The 27,055-nt window shown below is 43.2% G+C and overlaps 1 protein-coding gene across 1 annotated transcript in view; it reads right to left on the bottom strand.

Annotated features, from left to right (window-relative positions):
• Window positions 1-1,602: 1,602 nt before the first annotated feature.
• The window catches only part of LOC112105506, a 118,293-nt gene continuing 92,840 nt past the window's right edge, over window positions 1,603-27,055 (bottom strand). Inside the window, exons 56-76 of the mRNA XM_029912166.1 lie at window positions 25,772-25,973; window positions 23,067-23,236; window positions 21,862-21,989; window positions 21,086-21,223; window positions 19,739-19,849; window positions 19,281-19,454; window positions 18,469-18,582; window positions 17,942-18,058; window positions 16,323-16,406; window positions 14,590-14,681; window positions 14,325-14,445; window positions 12,545-12,662; window positions 11,631-11,722; window positions 9,621-9,799; window positions 8,116-8,191; window positions 6,861-6,955; window positions 5,662-5,781; window positions 5,130-5,270; window positions 3,074-3,153; window positions 2,532-2,587; window positions 1,603-1,718 (exon numbers count right to left, since the gene is read on the bottom strand). Of these exons, the coding sequence (XP_029768026.1) occupies window positions 1,620-1,718; window positions 2,532-2,587; window positions 3,074-3,153; window positions 5,130-5,270; window positions 5,662-5,781; window positions 6,861-6,955; window positions 8,116-8,191; window positions 9,621-9,799; window positions 11,631-11,722; window positions 12,545-12,662; window positions 14,325-14,445; window positions 14,590-14,681; window positions 16,323-16,406; window positions 17,942-18,058; window positions 18,469-18,582; window positions 19,281-19,454; window positions 19,739-19,849; window positions 21,086-21,223; window positions 21,862-21,989; window positions 23,067-23,236; window positions 25,772-25,973 (2,507 nt within the window). The 3' untranslated portion in view covers window positions 1,603-1,619. The remainder of the gene's footprint in view (window positions 1,719-2,531; window positions 2,588-3,073; window positions 3,154-5,129; window positions 5,271-5,661; window positions 5,782-6,860; window positions 6,956-8,115; window positions 8,192-9,620; window positions 9,800-11,630; window positions 11,723-12,544; window positions 12,663-14,324; window positions 14,446-14,589; window positions 14,682-16,322; window positions 16,407-17,941; window positions 18,059-18,468; window positions 18,583-19,280; window positions 19,455-19,738; window positions 19,850-21,085; window positions 21,224-21,861; window positions 21,990-23,066; window positions 23,237-25,771; window positions 25,974-27,055) is intronic.

Below are 27,055 nucleotides of genomic sequence, written 5' to 3'. Positions count from 1 at the left end.
CTAAAACTGTAAACAACGTTAATTCTTATAAAGTTGGAGTTTGTAATTTATCAATGACTCATACACAAGAACTACCAGTAGTACCAGGAATATTGCACTGCTTTTTAATTTTTTGTCATTGTCTTTGTCTCCTACAAATAATGCTGAAGAGACAGAATTTCCCTTTGACATCAGCTCTGCTCTTCTATTGATGTCCTATTGGCAGATAAAGGAACAGCAAAACAGTATTACCATTAACATCCAAGAGGAGAACGTTTTTCTTCTTCATATATTTAACATATCTCATAGCAAGTAACCTGAAGCTCCAATAATATAAAGAATACTCCAATAATGAGATCACTCTGGTAAATTGCTGATAACAGTGTAAAAGCATCAGACTCAGTTAATAGCAATCACATCTCCTCGGTAGAAGATTGTTGATTCTAGTCCCATATAAGCACTTGGGCTCACCGACAGAGATGACACTACTGCTGTACTATTAAGGGTGTTGCTCCATTGATGAGAGATCCCTCTATCCATAAGGGAAGGGGAAGCTGGAAAAACCCAGGACACTTACAGAAAGACAGAGATTATCAGTCTCTTACTTACACTGCTGCAAATCTAAATAACTCAGCTGCAGCCAGAGGACTAAAACCATAATCAACCTACTAAGAAAGCGAAATCAGCCCCCAGTATATCCAACCATCTGTGCATTGCTCATCATGGTAATACATGAATTCCTGCTGACAGGTTTATACATGTAGTCCAGGGGTGGCCAACCTGTGGCTCCGGAGCCACATGCGACTCTTCAGAAGTTAATATGTGGCTCCTTGTATAGGCACCGATGCCGGGGCTGGAGCTATAGGCGCCAACTTTCCAATGTGCCGGGGGGTGCTCACTGCTCAACCCCTGCCTCTGCCACAGGCCCTGCCCCCACTCCAGCCCTCCCCGCCCCCTCCCCTGAGCCTGCCGTGCCCTCATTCCCCGCCAAAGCCTCCTGCACGCCACGAAACAGCTGATCAGGAGGTGTGGGGAGGGAGGGAGAGGTGCTGATTGGCAGGGCTGCCGGTGGGTGGGAGGTGCTGGGAGCGGTGTGTGTGTGTGGAGCTGCTGATGTATTACTGTGGCTGTTTGGCAATGTACATCGGTAAATTCTGGCTCCTTCTCAGGCTCAGGTTGGCCACCCCGATGTAGTCACTTCACCACCAGTATTTAATTGAAAACTCTGTAATGTGTTTTGGGTGATTTGTGTGACAAATGTGCTATCAGTTCAAATTTCTGAGCAGATGGCTTTTTAAGATTCAGTTCTGCTTTTATCGTATTTACAACTAGAGATGTATTGAAATTGGACTGATTTTGCCCATGAGCTCCCTCGTCTTCTGTTATTGGCGGCCAACCCCATTTCTGGTCCTTGGCCAATTTTCTAATGCAGCCCCGTGTCTCAGAACATTTTCTCTGCTCCAAAAGGAAATGTGGCCATAGCCAAATGTAATTAATCAAAAAATAGTTTTCATGATGACTGGCTGAACTTTCCTCTCTTGACATTACCATAATACAATGTTAGTACTGGGTATAACGTAGTATGTAATTGTACATGCAGATATTGTTTGTAGAAAGATATAGGACTGTGGTGCAGGGCTTTAATTATCATCCTTTTGAAGGAGTTTCCATTCTGCTGTACTATCCAGATTCATATCAAAATCCTCTTTCTCCTGCTCTCTTGAAAGCTCTAAGAACACCTGAAATGTGAAAGTTAAAGGAAGGGTCTAATTAATTCCCAGGATTGCAAACAAAGAACTCAAATCATTTTGTTTTAGATTGAGATCTATTTATCCAACAATCCAAAGGCAGATTTGACACAAAAATATATTGCAATGAAGAGAGAGACATGGCACGAGAAATTGTTCCTGTACTCTAACGCAATAAGATGTGAGCTATCAGAGGATAACAGAAGTATTTCAAGTGGGGAAGAAAAACCAACACAGGACCAAATTCTAACATTAGTTACAACTGAGCAAACTCACTGATAACCATTGTTTTGAATGCTTGTACATTGGTGTCATTTGCATCTGAATAGAAATTCCATATCAAATCATAAGGCGTTGCAATAATTATTGTTCTGTGCTTCTGACAGGTACACGGCATAGACCTCAGTGCTGAGATGACAACCTTTATACAACTTACTGATAACTCTCATTTAGGAGGCAGTGTTCCTAGTGCACAGGGCACTGGATGGGGACTCTAAAGACCTGGGTTCTATTTGTGGCCCTGCTACTGGCTTGCTGGGTGACCTTGGGAAAATCACCTCATTGCTCTGTTCCTCAGTTTCGCCATCTGTAAACTGAGAATAAAGATGCTGGCCTGCTTTGTAAAACACCTTGGAATGTCCTGATGAAAAGTGCGGTGTAAGATTTAGGGATCATTAATTACTTGGACTGATCCCCACACGGACATTCTTTAGAATATGTTAGTTACCAGGTTAAATATGTTCATTTTTACACATTGTATTTTCTTGCTACTGTCTCTGAAATATTATAAACAGCACACTGTACCTGTTCCAAAGTAGACTGAGAAAGGCTGTATTCCTCCAGGTCGAAGGTACGTTTAGCTGGACAGAAATGAACACACATTAGAAATCTCCCCCAAATATATTTAATGACTTTAAACAATGATTCTTCATGTGTGTGGTGAGTCCCTTTTGTTTAGTTCTCCTCAGGCCTAACCGTAGACAGGTGCAGAGAACACAGCTGTGCAAGCAACTGCCTAGAAGTTCTCCCAATAGCCTGAAGACATCCACGTTGCAGGGACACCATCTCTGGCTGTATGTAACAATGGATGGAAAGAGCTGCTTCCCTTTTTGGCCAGTCATGACATTTTAGAGCATCCACAGGACTACTCAACAGGCCCCAAAGTTGTAGTTCACAGGGCCAGAACCTCACCCCAGTATAAACTGCCTTAGCTCCTTAGACTTTCAAGCAGCTAGGCCTAATTACACCCACAGAGGTTCTGGCCCAAGCTTTTTTGACAGAAAAATATATAGATTAAGATGCAGTTGTATTACAGAGATTCCAACATTTGACAACACCCCTCTTACCTGCCTCCAAATTGAAAAAGGCCTGGGACAGAGACTGTACATTTTCCATTGGTATCTTATAGACCATCAAAGAGGAATACCTGAGAGAAGAAACGTGCAGAAGGTGACCAGAATGTTTAAGCAATGATTGGATCACAGTCTATACATACATGCACAGAGAGAAGATTTCGGATGGCAAACGGCTCTTTAATCTAGCAGACAAAAGCATAACAGTGGTGCTGGAACAATTTGTATAGTGAGGGTGCTGAGAGTCATTGAATCAAACTGTGAACCCTGTATATAACGGAAACCACTTCAAGCCAGGGGGTGCGGCAGCATCCGCTGCACCCCTATTTCCAGCACCTATGATAACACATTCCGGTGGCTGAAAGTTGAAGCTAGACACATTCAAAGTAGAAATAAGGTGCATACTTGTGGAGAAGAGGGTAATTAACCACTGGAAAAACTTACCTAGTGATGCCATGGATTTGTCCTCTCTTGAAATTGTTAAAACAAGACTGGATGTTTTTCTAAAAGTTATGCTCAGCCATAAGTTACAAGATTGATGTAGGAACCAGTGGTTGGAATTCTATTTCCTGTGTTATGCAGGAGCTCAGACTAAGGGCTTGTCAACACTACCCGCTGGATCGGCGGGCAGCAATGGATCCAGCGGGGGTTGATTTATCGCGTCTAGTATAGACGCGATAAATCGACCGCTGAGCGCTCTCCCGTCGACTCCGGTACTCCACCAGAACAAGAAGCACAAGCAGAGTCGACAGGAGAGCATCAGCTGTCAACTTACCGCAGTGAAGACACCGCGGTAAGTAGATCTAAGTACGTCGACTTCAGCTACGCTATTCACATAGCTGAAGTTGCGTATCTTAGATCAACCCCGTGAGGTAGTTTAGACAAGCCCTAAGTCAATGGGAGTTTTGCCAATGACTTCAAAGGGTCCAGGATTCCACTCTAGATGATCATAATGGTTCTTTCTGATCTTAAAATATATAACTATGGGAAATGGGGTTCTCTCTTGTGAACACACAAACCAGTCATCAGCCTTTCTATTCAGCTTGTATGGCGTATCCCTTTCCTTTACCCTTCATCTGTTTTTGTCATTCAGATTGTTAGCTCTCTGGAGTTGGGACTGTATGTTGCGATATAGCACCTAATATATTAGGATGTTAAAGCAACATAATAAAAATAATTTGTGGGTGATTATGCATACAAGAGAAGCGGGGGTATTGAAAGCACTTGTCCACTCATGGTAAAATTACTTTGTCATGGAACTTGTATCCTTATTCAAATTAATATCAGTGGATTCAGAAGAGAAATATTAGGAAGCCAGGTTTTTTTGCATTGGAGTCACATAGAGGAAGACGCTAAATGTTGAATGATGTTAAAAGGGTCCCACTAAGAGAAAGAAGGTTGGTTCCCCGGAAAGTTCATCTTTTTTATGTTACTAGTATGGAATGTCCAACCCCCAAATGGGATAGTTAGAAACAAGTTCAAATAATGGACATCAGCCTGGAAAATATTCCCAATCAAACTGACCAAAATCATTTGTAGAACAATTTCTAAATGTCCCTTTTCAAAATGTTAACAAGCTTTCTTTTGAAAGTTCATGTGCTGTCCAGCTTTCAGTGTGGTTTTCCCTCTCCCTCCATCAGTGACCCAAGACGTATGTTCCATCATAAGGTGTGCATGCTGAATTGGACATACTAACTTCATTACTGTTTCCTCTGGCCCTGATGATAATTAATATTCATCCTTTTTAATAATCTTCCTGGGCCTATTGCTGTAACCAATTGCCACTCTTCGAAGTCATATTCTGGACTGGTGAGCAGGAGGTGTTGTAGATGGGCTCGGTTGGTGTCCTACCCTCTCCAGCCTATCATCCCCTGGCTTTGTGGATGCTGGAATTCATACACGTCACACAAACTCAGATCTCTAAGTTAGCCCACTGTTGTGCCAACAGCTATTGCACCCAAATCCAAATAGCATCCAAGCCCACTAAGTAACCCCTGCAGCACAGAAGCATTTGCATTGTCAATAAGGCTCTGGCATTCTTTTAAGTTACCGTTCCTGACGTGCTGCAAGTGGGAAGATTTGTATAATCTCTGCATGGATGAGATCAACTTGTTCTGGGTCCTTCACTTTAATTTCCAGCAAGTAACCTTTGCCAAACTTGTTTTTCAGGTACTGAATGGAGCCGATACAGCTGCAGAGGAGAGAAGCACAAAGTGGATCACTCATCAATGGTTCTCACGACTCTCTTTTAGTAATTGCAACCACATGATGTGAAGAAAGTGGTAGAATTCATCAGTTTTTCTATTAGCTCTCTAGGGGAAGGATTGATATTAGCTCAGATTCTTCCTAAGTCTATCTGTCTTCCAAGGCAGTACATTTACTTTGTATCTAAGCAACAGTATTCCTTGGAAGGAGCAGTATCTTTTGGCAAAATAAACTGGCAGTGTGCAAGTACTTAACAATGGCTTTGCGACTGAATGTTGCCAATATATATTTAATGCTGGTCCCTGTATTTTGTTTTTATCCAAAGCTGTATTAATTTTTGACACTTATATTCCTCTAACGTATCTGCTGCTGCTTACCGGAGCTTTCCAGACACCATGATGGCCACTCGGTCACACAATGCCTCAGCCTCCTTCATGTAATGGGTTGTCAAGATGACTCCTTGTTTCTTATTTTTCAATGCAGCACGAACTGCTGTCCTGCAACCAAAAAATACATTTGATTTGCCATGTACAACTCCTGTGAGTATTTTCCTGCATTCCTGCTCTGAATTTCCAGAAAAGGCAAAGACATGTAACTTTCCTCCTACAGCTGCCCTGTTACAGTAATGAAAGGAGAAACTAATAAGCTAACCAAAATAGCAGAACTTGCATGATCACTGAACCTTCAAAGTTCAAGGCCATTGGGGCAGAGAGTGAGGGATGATTTACAGAGAGGAATGACAAGTGGGGGAGTGAGGAGGAAGGACACAGTCAAAGAAGAGAAGGAAGGTTAGAAACATAATTGCGGCTTGAGGGTAGCTGAGAAAGCAAAGAGACCGAGGCTGGTCTGGTCTATTTTGTGCTTAGAAAATGATCACTGATATTTTCAGAGTGATCACAGGTAAATCAGGTGGGAGTCCAGGTGGGGGAAGAGTAGGAGGTCACACTAACAAGGAACCTAAACCTTTAGAATTGAAGTGCCCCTCGTTGGGTTTGCTCATCCCCCTACAAGTAATGAGCTGCTACAGTGCAAGGATTCAAATAACGACCAAAAGGTCCCTACAATTTGTTCTGAAAGCAAGGGCCCTTTGGATTTCAGACTATTTTATGAGTGTGACTCAGAGAGAGGGGCCTAGGAGTAACTAAGTCTGGACTGAGAATTCAGACCATCTCTCCTGCTTCCACAGGGCTGGATTCTGTCAAAAGAGCTTCGCTCACTTGCATGGCTCACTAAGAGGTCAGGCAGCACTATAAACCTGACTGCTGGGAATACAAAGGCTGCCCTGCTCCAAATCCTCCCAGGGCATAACAGACCCAACATGCCCCCCAAAACTACATGCGGCTTGCTGTGCAGGCTGCACCCTGTAACGAGTGTAGTAGGGGGTCCTCTCCTCTGCTGTGCTGGGAACCTCCATGGGGCCGCCTCCTTCCCTGAGCCTCAAAAGCTCTTCCCTCTCACCAACAGCAGTTGGCCCAATCAAAGATATTACCTCACCCACCTGGTCTCTCTAACAAGCCCAAGGAGCACTCGAACAGTTGGTTTCCATGCTGCCTTCCGGACAGTTAGCTGCACTCACCACACATGATGTTGCCCCATGGGGTCCATTCCAGTTGACAGTTCGTCCAAAAGCACCAGCGTTGGCTTGCCCAGCATGCTCAGTGCAAAACACACCTGATGGGGGGAAGATCACAAAGTCAGTGGCTTTTACCTTCGCAGCTTGCCCTGGTCTCATTGGTAGTAACTGCCTTTCACTCAGCACGGTCATAGCTAGAACGGCTCAGTTGGTTTAGTGAGGGCAGCCCCTTTTGTATAATGTGGTATGCACTTTGAGGGACTGTCAACATGTGGTGAGTGTAACTGGTATGAAGAAAGCAAGCTTTGACTGAATTTGCAGGGAATGGGCAGGTCAGGCATGTCAGTGACACATGCTGAGGGGGCTTCTCTCACCCACGACATCTTCACCATCTACTTAGGCTTCTCCAGTGATTCTGACACTGCACAGTAAGGTGTGACCCGCTCTCTGCTAAAGAAACAATGTGTAACATTTCTTTCTCCTTTTCCAAGATGCTCCAAAGAAAGTTGTGAATTCACTCCTCTTCATACCCCTGGTCTTTGGAGAACTTCAGATCCAGATCCGAACTGCATGAATGGTCCCTCTCTTTCTACTGGGCTGACCCAAAACCTCAACCTCAAACACCCCTGAACTCTAGAGAAGTTCGGATCCAGAGTTTTAGGCTCAGGTCCATCTTTAATTAGAAATCCAGAGCAGGGATGCACCAACTATAGAGCAATGCACACAAATACAACAGGAGGCAGCTCGATCCTTTTCACTTGCCGTTCCAAAATAAAGAATGATTGAGAGGGATCTTCCTGGAATGGTTCATCCTCTTCTCTAGACACTACTGACCCATCCTTGCCAGGGCTGATTTATCCCTGCCTTATAGATAGGGTTGCTATCTGTCCAGGTTTTCCCAGGATCGTCCGTTTTTTGAGATAGCTGTCCTGGGAAATCTGTACACACCACCAGCTGTCCAGTTTTATAGGCTCAGGATCATTCCAGAGGCCACAGTTTTTTTTATATCTTAGATGGCAACTCTACTTACAGAGTGCAAAATATTTGCCTTTTGTGTACTCTAGACAGCACCCAATAGCACTGGCTTAATACCCACAAAGCCAAAAGCATTTGCAGGGAAAAAGATCCCCAAACTTCCTGAAAAGACAACTTGAATTCTTCCTTCTGAACCCTTCAGGGAGGGTCCAGGTGGAAACTCTAACTAAGAAGTGATGGGTTTTAGAACAAAAAAAACCACAGGAGAGAACAAAATCCACACCTTTCTGCTTATTCCTGCCGGTAGTTTCTTGGCTGGTTTTTGAAGATGCTCCTGAAGTTTCAGAGCATTCACTACCCTGGTGGGGAGAAAAAGTGAAATGAACCTATCAGTCATCTCTCTCCTTCCTGGCCTTGAACCCCTCTGTCTGTTACATCAGAATCATTTCTACAGCCACCCTTGTGATCTCACAAAGATCACTCCATCCTCCCGCTCCCTGCCCAATCTTCTCCAGCAACAGTGCCATTCTTAGTCACCCATTTAGCCACTTCTCTCACACGTGCCTTTCTACAAAGCTCTCTATGTATGGAACTTCCCCCCCCCCAAACTAGTCAGTAAAAGCCATCAGTCCTCCTTCAAATCTCTTCTTGAGACCTCAGCCGTGATGCTCGTGTGAAATTGTCAGCTGATAATAAATGGACTCTCTTATTTACTTTTTCGCATGTTTATTTATTAAGATGTAATTGGCTCAAAACCATCCACCCAGCTATCCTTCCTCCCATGTCCCCTATTTGTCACAGACACTTGGTGTGTCTTGGAAATTAAAACACATGTTGTGTGTACCCTACAACACTAGCAAGCCCTGGTCCTGGGGTTCCTGGACCCTCCTACAGTACAAATAATAACAACTTATAACAACAATAACAAACTGATACTAGTTAAAAATAAAAACAACCACCTTCCCGATTTTTCACTATGGCCTGGTCTACACTACGACTTTAATTCGGATTTAGCTGCGTTAATCCGAATTAACCCTTCACCCGTCCACACTACAGAGCCAGTTAATTCGAATTAAAGGGCACTTAAAATCGATTTCTGTACTCCACCTCGACGAACGGAGTAGCGCCTAAATCGATTTTGTTAATTCGAATTAGGGTTAGTGTGGCCGCACACCACCGAATTACTCTGTTTAAGTTAATGGGGTAGTGTGGCCGCACACCACCGAATTAATGTGGTTAAAAACCGAATTAAGGTGCTTAGTGTGGCCACGCACAATCGAATTTATACAACCTGTTTCCCAAATTCGAATTATCTAAATTCGGATTAATCCTGTAGTGTAGACATACCCTATGACATTTCAAAACCTTGACATTCTAAAATGTGAAGACCCCTGAAATTCCTATTTTCCTGTATAGTCATTAGAAAACCTCTCTGTTTTTTGCTAAGTACAAAAATATTTTTGCCATTTTCCACACTAGTCGTTCCCATTCCAGTGGCCAAAAGACAAGTGATCAGGCAAACTCCAGCTTTCGCAGCTGGGTCCTATGTGCCCAATGAAATGCCTTACCGGGATTTTTTAAATGTTCCCCGCTCTCATCTCATTTAACCTGAGCAAGGAGGGAAAGAGCTCCACATTTTCTTCTATTTCATAGGTACACAAATGTGATAAAGAAGCTGGACCAGAAACAGCTTTAGACAACATGGGCGCAGAGGTCGCTAAAGGTGATTAAACACAATGTACATCCCTCCACACCCCCATAGAGGCTGGAATCGTTTTATTTCTGTACCGTTTGATAGTAACAGCAGCATCTTCTTTCCTCATCCCTTTCACAGCAGCATAAACCTCCAGATGTTCCTGAACAGTAAGATTTGGCCAGAGAGGGTTCTCCTGAGGGCAGTACCCTAGAAAGTCGGTTGTGTCCTCTTCTGGTTGAGAAGCAGCTGCATCTGCCCCCTTCATCACCACCTGCACAAACAATCGGTTTATTCTGGGCTCAGAGATACAAGTGTTTCTTCACACTGTTTAAAAACTCTTCTTCAACATGGAATCCTGCAGACCTCACCAAGGGCCCAGCTGAGGGCTCTGCAGCTCTAATATGGCCCCACTACTTCAACAGAGTCAAAACAGGAAAAGGGAGACAGGGAAAAGAGGTAAAATGCAGTCTCCTTTTTGTAATGCTGTGGTGAAGGAGTGAAAGGAATGGGGCTATAAAATTAGGGGTAAGCTAATAGGAAGGAATTATTTACAATGTTCATGAAAGGGACCTCGAGAGGTCATCTAATCCAGCTCCCTGCACTCATGGCAGTATTAAGTATTATCTAGACCAGGGATCGGCAACCTTTGGCACGCGCCTCGCCAGGGTAAGCACCCTGGCGGGCCTGGCCGGTTTGTTTACCTGCGCGTCCGCAGGTTCGGCCGATAGCGGCTCCCACTGGCCTGGTTCACCGCTGCAGGCCAATGGGAGCTGCTGGAAGCGGCAGCCAGCACATCCCTCGGCCCGTGCTGCTTCCCGCAGCCCCCATTGGCCAGGAGCAGCGAACCAGGCCAATGGGAGTGGCGATCGGCCAAACCTGCGGACGCGGCAGGTAAACAAACCGGCCCGGCCCGCCAGGGTGCTTACCCTGGCGAGGCGCATGCCAAAGGTTGCCGACCCCTGATCTAGACCATCCCTGAGAGGTGTTTGTCCAACCTGCTCTTAAAAATCCCCAATGATGGAGATTCCACAACCTCCCTAGACCATTTATTTCAGTGCTTAACCACCCTGACAGTTAGGAAGTTTTTCCTAATGTCCAACCTAAACCTCCCTTGCTGCAATTAAAGCCTATTGCTTCTTGTCCTATCCTCAGAGGTTAAGGAGAACAATTTTTCTCCCTCCTCCTTGTAACAACCTTTTATGTACTTGAAAACTGTTACGTCCCCTCTCAGTCTTCTCTTCTCCAGACTAAACAAACCCAAATTTTTCAATTTTCCTTCATAGGTCATGTTTTCTAGACCGTTGATCATTTTTGTTGCTCTTCTCTGGACTTTCTCCCATTTGTCCACATCTTTCCTGAAATGTGGTGCCCGGAACTGGACACAATACTCCAGTTGAGGCCTAATCAGCATGGAGTAGAGCGGAAAAATGACTTCTCCTGTCTTGCTTAAACATTCTTGCTAATACATCCCTGAAAGATATATGCTTTTTCTGCAACAGTGTTACGTTGTTGACTCAGATCGTACTGTATTAGCAGGTCCAAGATGTGGACAAATTGGAGAAAGTCCAGAGAAGAGCAACAAAAATGATTAAACACGAACGAACACATCTCAGAACTGTAGCAATTAGGCTGCAGCCCCCAAATCCAACAAGTCAAGCTTTTCCCTCTGTGTAAGACAATGCTTGGAAACTAAGGCTGCACAACTTTGATGTCATTATTGCAAACGAATTGTAGTTTATTGTAAGTTTTGAACTCTTAGGGTGAAATCCTGGCCCAGTTGGGTATGTGTACATTGCATCTGGGAGTGAGCTTCCCAATTTAACAATAGCCGTGTAGATGTTGTTTTGATGTTGCAACTCAGGCTGGAACTCAGGCAACCTCCCAGCTTCTTTTAATATTCTAGCTTGAGTCCCATGAGCATGAGTCTGTGGGCGTGGGCTGGGAGGCTCGCTTCTAGATGCAGTGTAGATATACCTATTGAAGTCAATAGATATACTCCCATTGATTTCAATAGGACCAGGATATAATCCTCGAGTTTTCAGCTTTCAGTTAGCATTCAGAATAGACAATGCTCCTTCTTCTCTTTCCCAGGTTTCTCCTACCTGTCCAGCAGTTAGGGACGTGTCTCCAATGATCACCTTTAGAGTAGTGCTTTTGCCAGCCCCATTGGGTCCAAGTAGCCCAAAAACCTCACCTAGAATAAAATGGACAGATGAGTACCATCTACTGGAACTGCCAGCAACTGTGCATCACTACAAGAGAGAGGGAACGGAACCAGGGAAATCTGACATTTTTGTAAAGAATTGCAGCTGTGTTTCTTTACAGGACTAGTGTCCCATGCAAATGTTTTGAAATACAGTGCAGAAGGCTTTTATGTTTCCTGAAACTGATACACTTGATGGTCTGCCATTTGTGCTGGTGGTACAAATATGTACTCAGATCTCTGAACTGGTGATGAGATACAGCAGCATTCCTGAGTCACTGATTTAAATCCCACCTCGGTTAGTAGTGACTGAAGTTCTCTACCATCTGATGCAAGTTCAGTGGCCAATGTGAACTCAGCTGACAGTGCCAGTCAAATCCCTATGATCAGATTCCAGTCACAGTTATACCTGCATATGTCTGGAGAAGTCTACAAAATTTAAAAGACTCACCAGCATAAATGAAATCAGAATATGGCCTCCAGTATTGAGGTGTCTGTATCAGAAAATCAGCCATTACTATTTACATAAATATTGGCAATCTTAACAGAGAGATGGAGGAGCGCCAGAGATTACACACCCATCTAATTCCATAGATTAGGTTTGAGAAAAATTAGCCAGGTAACGTGAGGACACTTGCAACAAGCCTCTACCCAAAATTTCTTGATTTGTCATGCTTGGTGCCTCTGATAAATAGAAGGCTCCAGTCACCAGTGATGTTAATCCAGTAATTTTCCCAAGATCTAAATATTCTATTAAACAAAATGCATAATATTGTTTGTAAAACCTCTAGTGATACACCTGTTTGTTCTGACCTTTTTTAACGCAAAAGGAGACATTTTTTGTGGCGACTTTCTTCCTTTTCTTAAAAATGGAGCTGGCCTTCTTGTCTTTGTATTCCTTGCGTAGACTGTTGACGCTAAGGATTGGTCTCTGTGGAACAAAAGCAAACCACCATCACTTTGATCAAAAATATGGATGTAGCAGATATGGCCCACTCTGAGAACTGAATGAAAGATGATTGAGAAAACTGTTCCATAGAACTCATTTGGTATCACAAACCTTCCCCATTTCCTTCCTCTGCTGACATTTTAAAATTTACAGTTGACTATTGTTATCTATGTGGACTTGTGGATTTATTAAGCACAATTTGAGAAGCAGCTATCTATTGCTCAACACCCAGCTCTGAAAATGCACATGGTAAGAAAAAGTTGGGTGTTTCTCAGGTTTCTGTGGTTGGTGGCCTTGTTGCTGAAAAATCACTTATGGACATCACTTGTGACTAGAACTATTTGGGAATTTTCTGCTGGAATGATTTTCTGGCAGAAATGCAAATTTTTTCTTGGGAAGGGATCCCCTTTTCCTGCTTGTGACTATGGCTGGTTGAAAATTTTCCATCTAAACTTCTTTTTGATGGCAAGTTGGGCTTTCCAATTAATTAAAACTTTCATAGAAAGTGTCTGATTTCCTTGAATATTTTCAATTTTTCATCAGAAAACTGGAAACCAAATAATTTTTGGTTTTTGGATGAAAACTGTTGTTTTCTGCAAAAAATCCCATTTCCTGACTAGCTCTGCTTGTGACACCAAGAGCCTGTTAAGTGTTTTCCAGTGTTCAGGGCCTGCTTTAAGCCCAAAGCAGCTTGAGGCGCTGCCCAGACTCTGCCAATTCACAGGCTGACCTGCTTTTCCTATCTGGCAGTAGGATGGAGCCACCATCTCTTCTCCCTGCCAGTGACATCAGCCAGAGGAAAATTGCTAATACGTGAGAAACTCCCTTTAGCTTGTGTTTTCCCCATGACCAGGAGGTATCTTTGCATAAAAAGTCTTGAGAAAGATTAAGCAGCTCCCTTGTGCCCTGGCTCTAGGGTGAAGACAAGGAAAACTCACAGCATAAGCACAAAGCAGAAATGGATGATTTTACTGCAAAATGAAATATATAAAGAGCTAGCATTTAACTGCACTGTGCCTTTGGTGGATCAGAATGAAGGCCTGGTGAAGATTAATCAGATTTAAAGTCAGGCTAATTGCTATGCAGTACGCTGTAGTTTACAGCGACATCAGCAAATGTTTTATTACAGAAGTCTGCAAAATTTAAAAGAGCCACCAGCATAAATGAAATCAGAATGTGGCCCCCAGTATTCAGGTGTCTATATCACAAAGCCAATCATTACTATTGGCTTTAATATTGGCAATCTGAATAGAGAGATGGAGGAGCGCCAGAGATTAAACACCCATCTCATTCCATAGGTCAGGTTTGATAGAAATTGGCAGGCTAATGTGGGGAGATGTGCAGTATGCCTCTACCCAACTAATGAATTGTCATTATTTAGGTTGGACATTAGGAAAAACTTCCTACGTGTCAGGGTAGTTAAGCACTGGAACAAATTGCCTAGGGAGGCCGTGGAATCTCTGTCATTGGAGGTTTTAAAGAACAGGTTAGACAAACACCTGTCAGGAATGGTCTAGTTATTACACAGTCCTGCCTTAAGCACAGCGGACTGGACTAGATGATCTATTGAGGTCCCTACCAGTCCTACATTTCGATGATTCTATGATTTCATGTTGGATGCACATTCTCCTTATTCATTTTTACCTCTTCCTGGTTCTGACAGGTCATCACGCTCCTGGCTTTCATTCTTTCAGCTTGAACATCTTCATCTTCCCCTTCAGACTCTTCAGGGTTTTGGTGGAACATCTCTTTCCTTGGAGAAATTCTACAGAGAAAAGAAACCAAACTCAGCATCCTTGAAGCATATGGTACAGAGGCAGATTTCCACAGGTAGCTCCTGTGTCATGAACACCTGATCTATTCAGCCTGAGGCTCAATTCAATTTGTATAAATTCTGTTTTGCACAGACCTGAAGATTGGATCCTCTCTCGTAGTTTTTCTTCCGTATTTCCACTCCAGACATCGCAGAATGAAAATAAAAATAATACAGTGCAGGTATGGCTGGAAAACAAGCAAAAGACAATGGGTGAAATGCCTGAATCCATTGACGTCAACGGCGAAGCTCCGATTTACTTCAGCGGAGCCAGGGGTTTCACCCAAATACTTCTTTTCAGATTTTAGCATCCCATGTGAAGATAAACAGAGTGCAAAAAAACCCAGAGGCATGGCCTAGCGATCGGCACACAGGACAGAGCAGGAACAACCCAGATCTAATACTGGCTCTGACGTTGACTCTGTTGTCTTGCCAGAGAGAGCGAGGATGGATTATAGCTCAGTGCTTAAGGCACTCACTTAGGAGGTGAAATCAGTTCTACCAAGATAGCAAGGACAGGGAAATGGAGATAGTGGTGGGAAGAAGGAAGGAGGAGGATGCTATGTATTTTTGTTCAACATCTTTATGAATGATGTGGATGATGGGATGGATTGCACCCTCAGCAAGTTCGCAGATGACATTAAGCTGGGGGGAGAGGTAGATATGCTGGAGGGTAGGGATAGAGTCCAGAGTGACCTAAACAAATTGGAGGATTGGGCCAATGAGGTTCAGCAAGGACAAGTGCAGAGTCCTGCACTTAGGATGGAAGAATCCCATGCACCGCTACAGGCTGGGGACTGACTGGCTAAGCAGCAGTTCTGCAGAAAAGGACCTGGGGATTACAGTAGATGAGAAGCTGGATATGAGGCAGCAGTGTGCCCTTGTTGCCAAGAAGGCTAATGGCATATTGGGCTGCATCGAGGGAAGTGATTATTCCCCTCTATTCGGCACTGGTGAGGCCACACCTGGAGTATTGTGTCCAGTTTTGGGCTCCCCACTACAGAAAGGATGTGGACAAATTGGAGACAATGAAAATGATCAGGGGGCTGGGGCACATGACATACGAGGAGAGGCTGAGGGAACTGGGCTTGTTTAGTCTGCAGAAGAGAAGAGTGAGGGGGGATTTGATAGCAGCGTTCAACTACCTGAAGGGGGGTTCCAAAGAGGATGGAGCTCGGCTGTTCTTAGTGGTGGCAGATGACAGAACAAGAAGCAATGGCCTCAAGTTGCGGGGGGTGGGGGGGGAGGTCTAGGTTGGATATTAGGAAACATTATTTCACTAGGAGGGTGGCGAAGCACTGGAATGGGTTACCTAGGGAGGTGTTGGAATCTCCAGCCTTGGAGGTTTTTAAGGCCCAGCTTGACAAAGCCCTGGCTGAGATGATTTAGTTGAGGATTGGTCCTGTTTTGAGCAGGGGGTTGGATTAGATGATCTCCTGAGGTCTCTTCCAACCCTAATCTTCTATGATTCTATGATGCAGGAGTGTGGGGAGAGCCTTCAGGGAGTGGCAGATGCACAAGGGTACTCACACGCCCACACGAAAAATGCTGTGAAGGTAACACTTGTACTGTCCCCCCTCAGGTAGCTGGAATGGATGGCCCCTCCTTACCAGTGAGATGTCGAGCCCTCTCAATTCCCCCTGAAGTCAATGGGGGGTTGAAAGGGCTCAGCACATCACAGGACTGGGCGGAACATCTTTGCTTTTCTTTTTTTAAATCTCAGAGCAGCGGTGTGAGAAATTTTCTGCAACGAAACTCCATTCAGCAAGGGGCGGGCGTTGAAAACAGGAAAACTTCACATCATCTTAGAAATGGAAATTGGTTCTTACTGCCAGGCTAGCTAGCAAGTGTACTCTGCTCAGCATCATTTCTTCATCTTCTGCCCAGGCCAAAAATTCATGGTCTGACGACACCTGCATAAGGATAAAACAATTTATAAATTAGAAACAGCAACATTTTCCAGCGTAGAGTAAAAGTGAAAATCTACATCCTTTGAATGTAAGATAAGATTGAATGTATCCCTCTGTGTTTAAACACATATAAGCTCACCGCAATGCTTATGGTATTGTTAGAGCGTGTATGAGACCTTCCTAGACCTCTGTTTCAAAGGGGCTTTACAGTTTATCATTTGGCTGCACAATTACTCGGCACTTCATTGGTTTGGCATGATTGGACTCACTCCTATAACTCAATGAGAGATCGAGGTGATGCATCCCTGAACCTCCCGCTTCCATCACATCCTCCATCTTCTCTTCCATCTTAACCCCCTTGCTTCCTGTTTTCCTCCCACCACCGCTATGTTCTCCCTTCTCCCTCCCACATCCATCTCCTACCTTTTCTTACCCCCAGGAGACCCTCATCCTACTTTCCACTGCCCCTTTGCCTTCTTTTTCTTGCATCCGGCAACCCTTCCCCACGCCTTGCTTTTCCCTTCATCCCACCATTCGCTGCCATCACCTCCATCCGCTCTGCCAGTCTCTTCACCTCTAACTTCCCCCCATGCCCAGTTTACCCTCTCTCCCCTGATCTCTCTGGAATGTCCACCATCCACAGGTCCTTTACCTCCCTCCATCTCTGTCTGCAGCTGCCCTCTCTGATGGTGGCACTCTTCCCACAGCCCTTGCCCAGCGTCATCTCCAAAGGACCATCATAGAGCCACTAGATGTCTCCTCTCCTGCTATTTTCAACCCTTCTCCAATCTCACTTCTCCTCCTGCCTCATTCTTCTCCAGGTAGATGTGACTTACTGCCTCCCTGACTCCTCCCCATCCACCTTCCTCTTCCACATTGATTTCTGGCTCTCTCCCTTCCTCTCATTACAGTCCCTCACGTACTCCACTTCCATATTGACCCCTTGGAAAACAACCTGTGCAGCTCCTTAGCCAGCTGCCTCCTTGCCTTCATCTTCTTGTTCCCTCTGCACCAGACCTTCACCAGTCCACTACAGTCACTGGCATAGGGCTTACATTTGGGGAGAGTGCTCATAGATACAAAATACAACCACAGAGCCAATTCCAAAGAGAGGCTGAGCACCTGGATAGTCCCACTGCAGTCAAGGGGAATTAAAGATGCTCAGCACTGCTTAGGATTTGGCCTGCATATTTGGTTCCATCTTCCCAGTGAATAGCTGCAGTGCTGCATCTATCATATGCTGTTTGGATCAATATTTCGTCATGCAGGTGGTTTTCTGTAGATGCAAAGTGGCATTTCATCATGCAGTACAGTTGGGAATTCTGGTAACTATTATTGGTAGGAATCATGGCACTGGTGTGAAATTTTAACCCAAGGTGTCAGGTCATGGTACATAGCTAGCAAGACTGCACCTGGCAATGTGCTACAAACAACTCATCCGACCTCCTTGGGTTTTTTTTAGGTTTGGTTTCAACTTTTTCAAATTAAAACTAGAAAAAAGTTTATTATGGCTGGAGTTTGTGATGTTCCGCACGCACCTGCACAATTATTGTTATACAGCCAGCTAACGTATAGATAGGAATCAAGGCAGTGAGGATGGTCGTGATGAAGTCCACATGGGTTATGTAATAAATCCCATTAAGCACAAACGAAACCTAGAAAGCCACAATAAAAAAAAAGCAACACACCCATTAGTCCACTTTAAGAGAAAATTATATACATGTCATTTTGCTTCTCTGAAGATATCAGCTCGAGAGCATTGCCCCATTGAGCATGCTCCAACTGCAGGTGTCTTAGCAGTTATGGAATGTCCTGCTCAGATGCTAGACAAGTGGGAAGCAGGAGCTCCTCTTAACCTCTGAATCTGAAATCCAAAGTGAGATCCAGGTCCAAATTTTGAAATTGGCACCTATCCTTATAACAAGCTGAACAAAACTCCAGGATGAAAACCCCCACTTATGTCCTCTGAATTTTTTCTGCTTGATCCATCTGTAATTGTCACGATGATAAAATCCGATCTTCAACGACACTATGACCCCCCCCCCCCCGAGCCATATATACTTACAAATATAAAGATAAAAGCCCAAAGGTCACTGTAGCTTTTCCTTTTGCGAAAAGCAAAAGAGATCACATAAGTGAGGAGGACAATGGATGCTGCGTAGCCAAACATAGACACAACCTGAATGGAGAGAATCAGAATGAGCATCATGCCAACACACACAATAAGTAACACAAATTTAGAGGATCAAAATGGCGTCACAGACATTTTTGATGGAACATTTGTGCTACCGAACCCTAACCAAAGTGGAATTGGAGCTGAGAAAGGATGCTACTGTAGTGAACACAGCTTCCTTGCAAACTGAAAACCCAATAACATGCTAAGACTGGACAGCTATTTCTCCCTTCTGAACATGTATGTTGAATTTTGTCCTGAAAAAAGTGACAAACTTATGGTAATGTGCAGTGAAAAATCAGGCATAGATAGCCAGATGACGGGCACATTTCTCCCTCCAGCTATCCTGACACAGCACAGTGCTCTTGTACAACAGCCTTGCTGTAATTCTAGTATTGAGATTCTCCAGAAAAAGACAGTCAATTTGACAACTGACAAAATGAGGTGGCACGGATTTCTTAGGGTGTTAAACCATTCTCTAAGGTCAGCACTTGCTATGTCCATTAATGAAGATTTCAACACAGATCTTTCAAGCCCCCCAAAGTTCAGAATAGAAAACAGGTGCTTCAATACCAGGATGGTGAAGGATATGTAAGAGCCTAGAGTATTTGGATAACATTTTTTAAAAGTCAGACCTCAATTTTCCCCAGTTATTTTATTGTTGAAGATGAATTTTCCACATAGTTTATTAAAAGGAAATTTACCAAAGGTAAGGCTAATAATCCAGGAGTCAGACTAGCTTGATAACTAATTAAAAACATAATCCCAGTCATTGTGAAGAGAAGAACACAGCAGAGAGGAATGTCTACCAGAGCCTGGCCACACCAATATGCTGAAGGGAGCATGCCTGAAGTCCACAGCTGGGAGTGAGCTTTTATCTAGGAAAGGAAAGAGAAGGCATTCACTCAATTGTCAAATAGTTACACTAAATGAGATGGAATGGGAAATACATTTAGGAAAAACAGATATTAAAAAATAAAAACACACACACACACACACACACACACACACACACGTTTTTCCAATTGGGAAACAGCACTGACATGGTTGGATTTCTCACCAGATCTTTACAAGAGGTGAAAAAGCAACGATCTATTGTTAAAAACAAGAAACACAGCAGATATGACATTTGCTTTTACCTACCCAAAGTATCCATTCTTACCTTGTAATCACCTATGCTGCTCATTGCAAAGTGAGGTGCAAAACCAGAAGCTAAAACAGACATGAAAATAATGTAATGCCAAAGTAATCTCAATCCGTGCCCATTTAGTATCTAAAAAACAGTAAGAAAAAATGGTAATATGCTTTCATATAATGGCCGTGGGTGCTTATGTAATGCCTATAAATAATAATAATAGAACAGATTTTAAATAATGTCAACATACAGCAGAAGAAACAAAAGTATCCTAGTTGCTTTACAAACATCTGGCTTGAAATTGCATCTGCAGAGACATCATGTCTATGCAACCTCAAAGCACCCCTTTTTGTAAGGCACCCAGAGAGGTGACAGCCAATGCCACTTCTCTACAGACTGACCCTGCAATATTGCATTCAATTCTGGAAGCCACAATATAGGGGGATGGAGACAAATTGAAACAAATGCAGAGAAGAATAAAAATGATTAGGGGACTGGAAGAACTCATCTCTTGGGAAATAATTACCTTCCCCCCCACCCTAGAATCCACACACACTCCAGCAGAAATTCCCATGCAGAGAGGCTAACGTACATAGAGATGGAATGGCCATTCATCTCTCTGGACGTGACAAATCATTAGAAAATGTACGGGTGGAAACAATTTGGCACTGGCTGTGGCAGAGATGGGAATGGCTTGACTTAAAGACTTGTCCCACACTGTCTGGATAACATAACCTAGCAGTTCTTTTCTAGCTCTAATTTCTATGAAAACATAATGGTATTACCACCTGTAAAACACAGGTTTGCATTTGTAATGAATGATGTGTACAGTTTGGGTCTCCTCATCTCAAGGAATATATAATAGCACAGACTGAAAATTCAGCAAAAAGGCAAGATGATGACAAGAATGTCTGGAAGGGACTTATTGTACGCATGACTAGAGAATGAAAGAGCTAGCGTCATTTAGCTTGGAAAACAGAACAGGTGAAAGGGACCTCAAATTATATAAAATAGAGAACACAGGGACACGTAGTGGCAAGATTTTCAGAAGTGACTGGTGGCTCTGGGTGCCTCCATTTTTGCGTGCTCACCTTGAGACCCTTTAAAGAGACCTAATTTTCAGAGGGTGAGTGCTCAGCATGATTTGAGGACTTCAATGGCTCAGACACAGGTTTGATACAGGAGTGGGTGGGTGAGATTCTGTGCCCTGCATTGTGCAGGAGGTCAGACTAGATGATCATAATGGTCCCTTCTGACCTTAAAGTCTATGTTTCTATGATTCTTTAAGGGTTCTCAAGTTGGGCATCCAAAAATTGAGGTTTCCAAAATAACAAATCACTTTTGAAAATCTTGGGCAGAATGTCAACTACATACCATAGGGAGCATCCGAGTCGAGACTTGAATATGCCTCGTGGAATTTAAGGTTCTTAGTAATGCATTGCTAATGATGTTCATAAGCACTGGAAAGCAATTGATTCTCTTGGCATGGCACATCATTGAAAATCTGAAATGCTGAAGAAATGAAAGATTAGTCAGTCTTCACGCTAAAAACTAGACTTTAGCTAGCTGAGGAAATTGGATTGAAAAAAGCAGAGGGTTAAATTTTGCCCTCAGTTTATTCCAACAGTGTAAGCGAGCATAGCATTTGGCCCAGATTTTACAGTTCAAACCCCCATATCTCTAGTATTGTTGTATGCTGACCTTGCTCCATGAAACTTTTATGATACCTGTTACATTTGCTAGCTTAAAACCCAAAGATTTTTTTAAAATTTATTATGCTTCAAATTGCTCTTCTAACAAAACCCTCTTTAATCTATTTTTTGAGGCAGAGACCTTTTTCTTTGTACTATTATAGAAAATATCATGTGCATTCATAGTACCATATAAATTAGAGATGAACATAAACCAACCCCTTGACCTGGAAGTTGCCAAAGTTTGGATGTAAGCTCTAGATCTGGATTTCATTGTAGAAAACATTTCTGTATAATGAGCCAAAGTAAAAACAAGTCTCCCAGCTATAGGAAAGGCTAGATCCAAAGTTTGCTGCTTGAATCCACCTCTAATAATAATAAATAACCATAACATTTTCCATCAGTGGTTTTTGAGTTGTAAAGTTTTACAGAATGTTATATATACTTAGTTTCAGTTACCTTGTCTACAAATGATACTTTAATAGCCCCATTGTATTCTTGACCATCTGAGATGCTTTTCCCATTAGCTACTTCCAACATTATATTCTGACTTTTCACAGCATGGATGAAGTCCTCAATGTCGGAACCTAACAAATTAGAGAAAGCAGAACTTAGACAGTTCTTTTATAGTAAAAGCACAAGAATGATAAAATCAAAATGAAGATCCCATCCAAACACCCTAGTCTGTGAGAAATTCTGTGTCCAGATCTGAATTATGTGGCTTAGGATCATTCCTAGTAAAATTCTAATGTCACTTTAATAAGGTCTATTGGAAGCTAAAAGTCTGGAGAGAAGCTCTTTGAAATTCTTCCATTTCACTTGGCTTACACGTCTAACATTTTTCAAGTGATGGATTTCTGAAAGGGGGCCTGGTCTGACCTTTTAATAGGAAGGTATTTCTTAGCAAAAACTACTTTGCTGCACACAGTAATCAGGAAGTTTGCATGGTGAGAAATAAAGCTGGTAAAAAAATATCATTTCCTACAGGATGGAAATTCAGAGATTTTGAAATTTGCTTTTTGTCTCAAATCACAATGAAAAGTTGAAATCTCAGAATATTTTATTAAATGAAATATTCTGAAACATTCATTGAATCATTAATCAGCAGAGTTGTTGCCCATCTTTTTTCTTTCAGTCTGCTCTCCACAGTTCCCCATAATTTCCGTTTTCAACTAGACATTCCATTGAGATGAATGGGGCCGGTCAAACCTTTCGAAGTTATTAGTGCAGGCTTTCTGCAGACGCAGGAAACCAATACAGAATCAGCTTACACTTGATTCAGTTTTCCAAGGTTTACTTTAGAACCATGAGGGTTAGAAACATAATTTAAAAAAAAAAAATCTGGAGATGATTCATGCAGCAAGGTATGGATATCATGGCAAATGCAACAGCCATTTAATAGTGGATTACAAGTGACTCTGATTATAACACCTGACATTTTCAAAGCGCTGTGCAAACAATAAATGTTGTTCTGGTCTAAACTAATAAATAAAATGATCTTGTATGAATTTATTCAGGGAATCACTATTAAGATACTCTAGGATTTAGTGCTGGAATATACTTTGCAACTTTGTTTCTTCAAAAGAAAAAAAAATCAGCAGGACACTTAGAATGTACTGTGTTGTAGATTCCAACATTGACATTCTTAATTCCATTTTTCTCACCTGTATCGTTAAGAACCAATAAGCTGGTGTGACGTGTTCGGTAGCGCTGCTGTCCAGGTTGGAGAAAATACATCTGAGGTGAAACCTTCCTCGTAAGGGCAACAGGTCCTCCACCAATTAGTATCTTGGAGATCAGGCAAGGCAGTATAAGAAGACCACACACCAGTAATCTAAAATGGAAGAGTAGGTGATGAGTTACAATATACATCCATTTATTAATCCAGGTGCCAAGTTGGCTAGAAAAATTAAAATAAGATGCTTATACTCTCTTATCACCATGTTTTTGGCATCATACCAATTGATTTTGACAAACCTGCAGGCTTCTTAGAGCTAAAAGTCTAGCCATGCAACTCAGGGATGTGGAAGGATCACAAACCTTTAAGACAGCACCTGGTCTCTGCCTATCATTTCTTCAACCCAGAGGTGTGCCTGGCAGGGAGAAGCTTCAGGCAACCGAGTGCTCTGATGAGCATACCATGCATAAACCATGCTTGCAGGGACAGCGAGCAAAACCAGAGCAGAAGATGGGGAGAAGTGCCATGGGCAAGGATGGTAGGAGGTAGAGGGGGGGGAAGAGGCTGAGGATGGCATACAGGTAAGAATTTGGGACTGTGTCCAGAGGCAAGCGACAAAGCCCTGGGGAAAGAGCGGGGCTTTGAAAATTTCTATGGTGGGTGACAAGAGATTCTTCTGATATGGCTACCCCCCACTCCTACTGGACCATGTGGCTGCCTGGGCAGATCATAGAAAAATACAGAGCCAGGTAGAGCGACTTCTAGCTGCCACTTCAGCGCCTGGCAGCCAGGACCCCAGAAGCTGTTGCCCTTCACCCTGCTGGGGCCACCATCCTTCACAGACCTGGTATCAGACTCATTTCTGCCTATATTAGCTCTGTCGTTTAAGAACCTGGTATCTACTTATGTTATCCCATTGGTGTTGCTTCTTTCCCTCAAACAATGATAAGAATAAGCGGAGCTGTGGGGTAAACCAGAATGTCTGTTTCACAGGAAATTCAGTCATTTCAAATTTTGTTTTCATTCCAAATGGGAACAAAATGTTCAATTTTGAAATTTCCCACAAAACATTTTCAAAAAGTTGTCTTGGAGTAAATGTTTCCTTTTGATTTCCTTATTAATCATAATCTAATATAAAACCAACTTTCAAAACAAAAGGGCATTCTGAAAGAGAAAAGTAAAATGTTCCATTCCAAAAATGTCAAAGCGGAGCATTTTGAAATGCTTTCTTTTGGGGTTTTTTTGGCCCCGCAAAACAAAATTTCATCCAATTTGACACGTGCCCATGGAAAGTTTTGATTCTGATGAAATGGCATTTTCAGATGGAAAAATGGTCAGCAGGAAATTTTTCAACCAGCTCTAACAATACAGTCTCAAGAACTGCGATTGTCCTTTTAAAGGACAAACCAGCTTCAGCCTTAATAAAGAATTATATTATCAAAGATGTGCTCAGGCCTCAAAGTTCAGATCCAGACACATATCTGGGGTTTGGTGATTATGATTTTGGTTTGGCCCATTTCTAATTAAAATGATGTCTAAGTCAAATGGGCCAAACCACATGCACAGTCTCTCCTCTGCCTAGACTGGTGAATCTACTGTAGCAATTTTAAAACATGTGTGAGTCCAATAGGGCTACTCTATATTTGGTCAGTTGGTGTCTGGGAGGGAAGCAGAGCTCCCATCTGCCAAGCATCAGGGAGACATAGTCTTGGGACCCAGGGCAAAGGGTCAGGAAGAGCTTTCACTTCCCTTTATTACCTTCCCGAAGACCACTTCCCTTCCTGCACCTGAGGGCCCTATCTCTTAGGCATGGTTCCTCAGTAAAGTAAAGCAAGAAGAGTACAGGATCTGGGGTAACTTCCTTCTCCGGGTGAGATACACATGGTCTCTGAAACTCCTTGGAAGACTGGTTTAGCTGCCCTACCAAAACAACAAGAAAGTCTTTGTTTTGAACCCTCTCTCCCTTCAGGGGAAACTGAAAAACTTTTTAATAGGTTGAAAATGGTTTCTAAACTCTTCTTCCTGGAGGGTGGTATGAAAAAAACACACACCCCTAAACACAAACAAGCGTCTCAAGGCAAAGTGAGATTACAGTGAAGTTTGCAGGGTTTACATGATTCTGCTTCTCTCACATATTCAAAGTACCCCTTTCTGTTGGCTCATACTTCTGTTTAGTTGCTTCCAGACAGCTAACAGGCCCAAGCTGTTTCCTGACCGTGCTGATTAACTCTCACATTCCTGATATGGAGAGCTAGAGCTTTCTCACTCAGTAAGTAACCCTCTTGCTTCCTTGGGACCCAGATGGCTGGTACATTTTGATACAGTGACCTTACTACAATACCTGAGCACAAGTGAGTACAAGAAACAAGTCCCCAAATTACATTTCATTTGCAAAGCTATAGGAAAGTCTCCTGTGGAATAGCAAAGCCACAGAAAATAATAGATAGATAGGCAGATAGAAACAATATTACAGCCAGGGGGGTCACTTCGTGAAGGTGCCATGAGCTGAAAAGTTGTTCTCAGCTGCTTGTTATTTACGGTGCATTCACGGTTTAATCTGCAAGTTGTTTTGAGTGCTGACAGACAAAATAAATACCAGTGAGAATTTTTTTTCAGTTTTTTGGGGGGCATATTCAGTCTGAGTTTGCTTTTGCTTTTCCTATATAGGATCAGATACACTCTGGCACTTACATGGACCTAAAAGTTTGACTCTCATGCTTTAGTTTTAAGAAGCGAATTCTTGCCAGGGCACAGACTTGCTGTCTCCAGAGGGCTGTGCCTCTTACAGTCGCCTTTCCAGTGTCTGAGAGTGACAGGAGACTTTGCTCCAATTCGTCCGGAGAGAAGGCGTCTCTTTCTTCTTCTGCCTGCTCCTCACTGAAAACACCATAATCTAGGAGCAAAGAAATCGGCCAGTTAAAGCCTACCCCTTATCATGGGGTGTTTGGAACACAGAAGTTCTTTCCTTTTAGCTTCACTGAAGAGCAATATGGAATCAATCCCAGATTACAAATAAACGGGGTAGGAGGGGAATGATTTACCAAACAAATTGACTTAATCTGCATCTCATTGCTACATATTACAAATTCAGTTACCATTGATTAACCGTGTAACAATATATGTGTAAGTCCAGTGGCTGGAAGACCTAAAAAGCTCATTACTGACACCTGTTGATGCAATGGGAGATGAGTGACCCAGAGCTGCTTGAGAACTCCAGATGAACAGAGGCTCCACAGGGGAGAGAGTAACTGCTAGCGAGCAAGGGGAAATGACAGAGTGGGCCAGGCCTCATTTGCATTTTGGTTATGTGACATCGGCAGACATTTTGGTTAAATTACGGCTCAGTTTTGAGTCGGAGGACAATAAAGTGCTATTGACCCTGTTGGGAACTGAAGGAAAAAGCGACTGACGCCAAACATGCCGGGGTCACCCTGATGGAGACTGCAGTTAAGCAAATTGGGCAAGGGAGCACTAAAAAGATGGAGAACCTCTCTGTTTGTGAGGACTCTACTAAGGGACCTACATACCACTGATCCCTCTCTAAAGAGCTAAGATGAGGCAGCAACAAAACCGAAAAAAGCAGACAGCAGAGGCAGCCTTTGAGATAATGGGTGACAGGGCTGAGGCGGCTTTGGCTGAAGCCACACAGAGAGCAGCAGCCTATTTTGAGGGACACTGGGGTGGGTCGCCTTACCCAGCAATCCCTTCTGCAATCACCTCAACTGAGTCAGGTGAGAGAGCCCCGGTTCAGACTGAAGCCTGGTCTCACAGGATTGGTCTCAAAGCCTGGGTTCCAATCCAAGCCCGAAAGGCTCCACTGCAATTCTACAGCCCCACAACCTAAGCTCTGCAAGCCCGAGTCAGCTGGCATAGACTAGCTGTTGGTGTTTTATTGCAGTGTAGACATACCTTGAGGAACTGGAGTCAAGTCTTAGAGTCACTTTGGAACCAAAAGCCCCTTCCCTACGGTAGCAA

Source organism: Terrapene carolina, unplaced genomic scaffold (genome assembly GCF_002925995.2).
Source record: "Terrapene carolina triunguis isolate 2854851 unplaced genomic scaffold, T_m_triunguis-2.0 Scaffold192, whole genome shotgun sequence".
NCBI classification, from domain to species: Eukaryota; Metazoa; Chordata; order Testudines; family Emydidae; genus Terrapene; species Terrapene triunguis.
The sequence above is the reverse complement of the archived record's forward strand: the minus strand, read 5'-3'. Positions and strand labels throughout refer to the sequence as shown.